This window comes from Eucyclogobius newberryi, unplaced genomic scaffold (genome assembly GCF_026437365.1).
Source record: "Eucyclogobius newberryi isolate DKJ021-1_F unplaced genomic scaffold, fEucNew1.0.hap1 SCAF_14, whole genome shotgun sequence".
Taxonomy (NCBI): Eukaryota; Metazoa; Chordata; class Actinopteri; order Gobiiformes; family Gobiidae; genus Eucyclogobius; species Eucyclogobius newberryi.
The window spans coordinates 27,735,865-27,743,364 of record NW_027315768.1 but is presented as its reverse complement, the minus strand read 5'-3'; the positions used below and the strand labels follow the sequence as shown (position 1 = coordinate 27,743,364).

General features: G+C 41.0%; 1 protein-coding gene across 1 annotated transcript in view; it reads left to right on the top strand.

Moving 5' to 3' along the window:
• lrp1bb (low density lipoprotein receptor-related protein 1Bb) overlaps positions 1-7,500 on the top strand; it is a 512,409-nt gene that overhangs the window by 393,838 nt on the left and 111,071 nt on the right. The window contains exons 47-50 of the mRNA XM_072445180.1: positions 523-642; positions 2,330-2,443; positions 4,412-4,561; positions 5,809-5,931. Of these exons, the coding sequence (XP_072301281.1) occupies positions 523-642; positions 2,330-2,443; positions 4,412-4,561; positions 5,809-5,931 (507 nt within the window). The remainder of the gene's footprint in view (positions 1-522; positions 643-2,329; positions 2,444-4,411; positions 4,562-5,808; positions 5,932-7,500) is intronic.

The following is a 7,500-nucleotide window of genomic DNA, read 5'->3' as shown; positions in this document are numbered from 1 at the left end:
CGAATTAACTGAAACATGCCACCAGGTGTTTGATGATGAGATTTATTTTGTGTTTGATCTAATTATTGGGTCATCGGATTATTCTTGTAACTGTATTAGAAGTTACATTATTCCTCTAGTTAGATTGCTTTTCTAGTTAAATTTTTTTTTGTATTTATTTGTGGCCATTAATCAAAAGAAACAGTTACAATTTCAGTCATAATTCAGTCAAAACTCTGGAAATTGTTGTGTAAATGTTTGCAATGGTGATAAAAAATCTATTTGCAGCCTTCCTAATTTGTCTTAGATTGTTGCTGTCATCAAATTCAAAACCAATGAGCAGCACATGATCAGTTGAAATATATAAGATTCCACAAAGTTTGCCTTTCATGTATTTAAACTCTTTATTATTTGTAGATGAGTCCCACCATTCTGTACGCGCTACTTATCCAGACTCCGGAGCTCGAATTCACTGATCTCCGTGTGTATTTAGTGAGGCCTAAGACAATCTGAACAGTTCTTTTATACGTTTGTCGTGTTCAGAAAACCGCAGCTGTCGCCGGGGCTTTCGAGCGTGCTACAATCAGCACTGTGTGTCCAACAGCCTCTTCTGTGACGGGACTGACCACTGTGGGGACAACTCTGACGAGGCCTTCTGCTCCAGTAAGTCGGGCTAGTTTGATCTCCCCTTCAATCTTGGCTACCTCTCAGGGCCGCAGCAACTTTTAGATTAAACACGCCACTTCACGCTGTGCTAAGCCTCGTACGTATAATGAGCCCAGAGATCTTCAAAAGTTCAGCCTCCGACACCCAAATGAAACAACTTTTTGAGCCCTGGTTGTCCTTCCTCGTTTCCAGGATGAGTTTTTATGAACTTGAAGGTGTGATAATGTTACAAAAAGACTAGCCGTGCATTTATTACCGTGCAATAATTGGTCTGTGGAGAACGACTGGTGCAGAGTTGATTGAACCCACACGGTGAGCTTCTGTGCATCTAACTTTACTCCTTTGTGTTACTTCCTAATGAATGTGAAACAGACTATTCAGTGGTCAAAGAGGGAGCATATAGCCGCCTTAATGTCTCTTTGTTCCACAATTTATTTCTAATTGGATATTAACAGTAATTTCTCATCATCTCTTATGCATTTTTATTACATTTTAGGGTAAATCATCTGTTTTATTAGACAGTTCAGCGTAAAATGAGGAAGAGAGAGATGGAAGGACGTGCAGTAGAATGTCAGAGCAGGGTTTGAACTCATGACATCAGCACAAATCACCTGCTTCTTTAAAGCTTTTCTCTATCTTTTGTTATCAGATTTGAAAAATGTTGTCTAATGCCACTGCAATTAACAATTAAAACCAAATATACACTTATTTAATGGTCAAAAGTACTCAAAAAGGACATCCATATCTTTTCTTTCCCTCTAAAACCATCTGAGCCTGAACTCTCGGTCTTAATTCACAAAATGTCTAACCTTTCATACAACACAACAAACATGTGAAATTATGATAACCTTTGCTGAAAGTCTTTCACTAAAAGGCCGTGACATTATGTAGTTACTCAAAAATATACAAACGCCACATTCAAGGGTTTCCCAGTTTTGACTCATACTTGTGTTTGTATTTCATGCTGTTTAGTTCTTCTGGTTAAAACCTAATATAAAGAATCAGAATTGTCAATGAAGAAAATTCACAAAGATAGGAACGTGTCTTGGTGTAGTATAGTATATTTGGCTTTGGTTTGGTTTGGTTTCAGATACAATTAAAGGTTCACTACGTACCTTTCTGGTGAGGGTCCGCCACCTGCTTGCCTCCATGGATATGTTATAGCTTTGCCTGGGATATCTCACAGTTTGGCATTAAACTTATCTAAAATATACATACAAACACATTACAAACACGCTTTATTCGCCTCTCCACAGATCTGATCCACACATTGGCCTGGTATTGCCTCTTGCTTGTCTCCACGGAGATACAGAAAGGTTCAATGCCCCACTGTAGAACTTGACAAGCAGGTGGTGGACCTCTGCCACAAAAGTGCACCTTCAGGACCCAGACTCTATGTTCTCTTCATGTTCTGATTTCTTTGCCATTTTGTTTTGACCCAGTTTAGTCCTGGATTTGACCTGCTTTAGCCATTCATCCTGGTTTGATATTTTGCTGATATATTAGACATGCCACTTCAGTTCACGGCGCGTCTTTTTTCAAGCTTTAAAACCTGAACGCAATCCTGAGCTAATTCCAGCCCTCCAGACGGCGTCTCTAAGTATTGGTTTGAACTGTACCTGTAAGTGTCTGCAAGTGCTGTTTCCGCTCTTATCTTTTTGAAATGCTAATTCTCATTTCCCAGATGTCACATGCAGCTCATCAGAAACATCCTGCAAAGACGGGAGCTGCGTGCCGAGCTCCTCGTGGTGTAACCAGGTCATAGACTGTGCCGACGCCTCCGACGAGAAGAACTGCAGTAAGTCTTTGTTACAACTCCGGCGAACGCGCACATATGTTAAGGGCGTAACGTTGAAGAAGATTCTTAAATGTCACGATATCATCATACACGTGTGTAGATGCGACGTTGACAGATGCACGCTGGAAAACAACATTAAAATGCAGCGTACTGAGCCGCAGCGTCTCTGTTCTAATATCACGTGGACAAAATGCAAGCATCAAATGATGATCTCCTCTCAAACATGCTTGTGTCCACGCCAAACGTGCTGGACACAGTTTAGACGGCACGCGAGGATCAGAAACTCTTCTTTGTGCTTCAAACGTCCTTCTCTGTGTTTGTGAGGGAGGACAACTGAGCGAGCTGAGCGAGCTGCAGGGCTGAGCGGCGCGCACAACACAAACACAGGCACTCATGCACACACTGAGGCCCAGAGAACTGCCCCGGGACAGAGCGTGTGCAGAGACAAAGCAGACGCTGGTCAACAGCGTGTAAATGCTTCCAACAAGTAAATCTGGCAAACTGCTGTAAAGATGAAGAGACAATGCTTTATGCAGAAGTTCACACTGGAATATGATAAGCCCAGACTAAAAGATGTGGAGTAAATGTAACTAAAATACAAGAGAGAACCTATATTAAGCCCTATATGAAATAAAAACAAATGCCATAAATGCAACTAGGTTACAGACATCTTTACATATTATTTACAATAACACAAATTAAAATGAATTATTTAGACATATTTGTCACCAAAGTTGGAATGTAATTGGTGTAGGTCGTGGATCGCACGATTCCTGAGTCCTACATATATACTGTATCTATAGTATTATCATTTGAATTGTATTGCTGGGTTTTAGCCATTTTTAGTGAGGCTCAAGTGCTTTTGGTAAAACAAAAGCCAGTGTGGGTTCAGAATGATGGGAAATTCAGATCTTTGCCATAGCAATTAACAATTTAAAACAAACATTTTTATATTTTGAATGTGAGAACAGTGTTACCGGTATATACAGTAAAGACACACATCTGACATACTTGCATACTGGAGCCCAGATCGTTGAAGTATCTTTGTAGGCCAAAAAAACGATTGAACTGGCAACCTTCCAGTAAGTGGGCAAATCGGCCTTTCCCCAGAGCGATTGTCGCCACAGTTACACCCCCCTTAAGCCTGCATTTCCTTTACCTTTATAATGTTAATGTAAACATGCACATCACAGTGACTAACCCTGCGGCTCTGATCTGGGGCTGAGGCCACTTCATGTGATTGAACACTGCGCCCTCCTTGTTCTCTCTTTCTTTTCTCTCACTTCCCACCTCACTCTCCCTTTTGTCTCACATTTTATTTCTTCTCCCTCTCCTTTCACACCTCACACATCTATTCTCTTTCTCTCTCTCTCTCTCTCGTACTCTCTCTTTAGACTTTTGTTGTTGTAATAGTGTACATATATATATGTAAGTACTTGAATTTAGGTCTCCCTCTCTAGCCTCATCTTTATTCTCACCTCCGTCTCCTTTCACACTCTTCAACCTCCGTCCATTCTTTCTCTTTTCCCTCCTCCTCTCTCGTTTCTCTCTCTCTCCTCTCAGCGCCATCTCCTTTCACATCTCTCCCCTTTCACCCCTCTTCTCTCCTTTCCCTCTCATTTCCTTTCCCTCTCCATCTCTCCCTTTCTCTTTCTAGTAGTCTCTCCCTTCACCTTCCATCGCTGTCATATCCCTCTCTTGTTGCCACCTCTTTCCCCTTTTTGTCTCTCTGCTTTTTAAATCGACTTTATAATACAATTTCACATCCCAACGACAGAGACACAATCAAAAATGCTACATACATAATCGTATTTGCCATTTCTCACCTTCTCTTTATCATTTCATCTCCGTTCTCTCCCTCTTTCTCTCCCCTCTCACACACTTACTCCCTCTCTCTCCATTTTCACCCTCATTTTCTCCCCCCCTCCGTCTTTTTCACGCCGCTCTCTCGTTGCTTTTTGTATTCAGACCACAGCGACTGCTCCCACTTTTACAAGCTGGGGGTGAGGGAGAGAGAATTCGTGAGCTGTAACTCCACCTCCCTGTGCATCCACCCCTCCTGGATCTGCGACGGGGCCAACGACTGTGGAGACTATGCCGACGAGACCAACTGTCAGGGTGAGCGGCGCCACGGTCACACCGCCGCCTGCGCCGATCGCTCAGGCGGAACGGCACCAACAAGGCTTGATTTGATTTGAGATGATTAGAGCCCGACGGAATTGGGCGAGAGCGATGTTTTGACGATTAGGTTCGAGGTGTAGCGCGAGGAACGTTTATTTCTTTATTTCGGAATTTGACATAAAAGGCAGAATAGTTTAGCTTTCTCGACGCATTTGATTCCTTTCTGGATTAGACACTGAAATAAAGCACAGATCTATAGTTGCCCATAGTTACTGGGATAAGCAGTGACCTCACTTACCCAGATACTCAAATCTGGATTTTACTTTGAGCTGGTTTCGTCTCACATAGACGAGACAAAGTTGAAGTTTTCTTTTCAGAATTGATCTTTAAAATGAAGGACTCAAATTGCACAAAATGTACAACTTTGAGCTTTTAACAACGCTATAACATACCTGGAGTTGTATTTAGGCAAGACAAGGCAAGGCAAGTTTATTTATAACAGAAATACAATAAAATTAACTAAATAAAAAATAAAAAACACCTAGCCAAATCCAAATGTATCGGACCACATTGGCAGGCATTCCAGACACTCCTTCCCATATTTATTTGACATTGCAGCATGACAGGCGTCTCCGGGATGGACACATCACTTTTAGATTGATTTGTTCCCATATCTGCGCGCTTTCTGCAAACTGCACACGTCTGTGCTTCATTCCTGCTTGTTTCAACCCTGTTAACGATCAAACTTCCCAGAATTTCCCAGAGGTCTCCTGGTTTTGAAGTCCATAAATCATTACCAGGCTTGTTCTGAGCATTGATTGCATTAATTACAACTGCGTGTGTGTAGTATGTTGGCAGAGAGCGAGCACTTAAAATTATAATTGTCTATATCAAGCCTTTTAATGAATATCAAAATCAAGTTTGAAATGGTTGTTTTTACCTACGCTTAACACACAAAAGCTGATTTATGACTGCCTCTACGAGCGCCTCCATCAATCACCCTAGAAACATTTTTATACAGCAAAAAGTACATTCAGAAACAATAATACCCTGCAGTGCCTTTTCACTGACAACATGATGCAGTAAAAGCTCACATTAGAATAGGACAAGGACACTCGCCACATTCCTCGCACAGACTTAAAACAACAGGAGCAAAGCCTTTATCATCAAAATACCACCACTACTAACCTTATATAAGATTAGTTTTGTTCTGCACTGGTTTGACTTGTTGTTTTGCCCCGCAGTCACTCACGGGCAGAAGTGTGAGGAGGGACACTTCGCTTGTCCAAGTGGGAACTGTATATCCAGCGTTTGGTTGTGTGACGGCCAAAAGGACTGTGAGGACGGAGCCGACGAGTTCCAATGTGGTAAGAAAAACACACTTTGACTGGTTGACTAAGTTAGACATAGTTACAGTATCATATTTACTGCTGAAAGACTCATTGTATTTTATTTTAATTTTGGGCTGCAACAATTACTAATCTTGACTTGGCGACCAAAAAATGTATCATAGTCATATTTTGATTATAGTAATAATTTTCGGGACTATACAGAGTCTAAAACACATATAAGACATAACAAAACAATGGCATTATTAAATTAAAATGTCAAAAAAATGATACTCTAAATACACTCTATCTAGAAGTCTTCACTCACCATAGTTTAACCTTTACTTGAGTATTGGGTAATGTTTTTAAAAAGTCTTACCGTATTTTCTGGACTATAAGTCGCACTGGAGTATAAGTCGCACCAGCCTAAAAATGCATAATAGAGAAGAAAAAAACATATATAAGTCCCACTGGAGTATGAAATGTGGTTGAAAGTATGAAAATAACAAATAATATCACGTATAAGTCGCTCCGGTGTATAAGTATAAGTATAAATATAAGTATAAGTCGCACCCCGGCCAAAACTATGAAAAAAGTGCAACTTATAGTCTGGAAAATATGGCATTTTTCGACTAGTGGACAATAAAGAAGTCGACTACAAAGATAATCGTTTGTTGCAGCCCTATTTTGAACACTGGTTGAAACGTAATTGAGACCTAGTTTTGCCCAAGTTCTGGTTCTGGTTCTGGTTCTGGATCTGGTTCTGGTTCTGGTTCTGGTTCTGGTTCTGGATCTGGCTTATAATTATTCCTTGTGCAGATTTGATTGAGTCTCTTTTTTTGCCACTGCCTGAATCACTTTACATTTACATTTAGACAAACCTATTGCGCATCTACCGTCGACAAGAACCCTGCTACAGTATTTATGAACTGTATTTCCAAGCACAACCAGCGCACCGTAGTAACCCCACAGTTCTCTCATATACGCCGGGCCCAGACTGCAAGTGATGTAATGTTCTCTAATGGGTGAGAATAGATGGTGTAGCGTCTGCTGAACGGAGGGGTATTTATTTTCCATTAACGCGTTGCTATTTGTCGTAATGCTTTTGTCATTTAAATAGATCCGGATGCTAGAACAAATAATACATACAGTATATAATGAGGCGACAAGGAGAGGGTAGATGATTGTTTGTAGCGCCACGAGGCAGTGTTTCTCCGCTCGCTTTTGTTCCTGTATGTCTGGGAGATCTCACGTGGGTGTTACTGCTTGTTTGAAAGTCTAATTCTGACCCTAAATTCATATCCAGCCTTTTTGAAGACAAACAAAACTCCCTCTTGCTCTTAAAAAAAAAAAAAAAAGATCATACCCAGCTTTTCCAGCGTAACAATTTAATTAATGAAGCAGACATCAGTCGCGGAAACGGCGCTCAAACTGATTGGAATATTCAGTTTTAAAGCGAATAAAAGGTTGTGGTGCCTTTTACCAGGGGCAGCGGAGAGCGTTTTTGTGCTTTGATGCGTGCTAATGTATTCGTGGTTCACCATGACAAAGTCGAGATCTGTCCAATTAACTGGGAGGGCCTTAATTAAGTCATGGTATGGATTAATA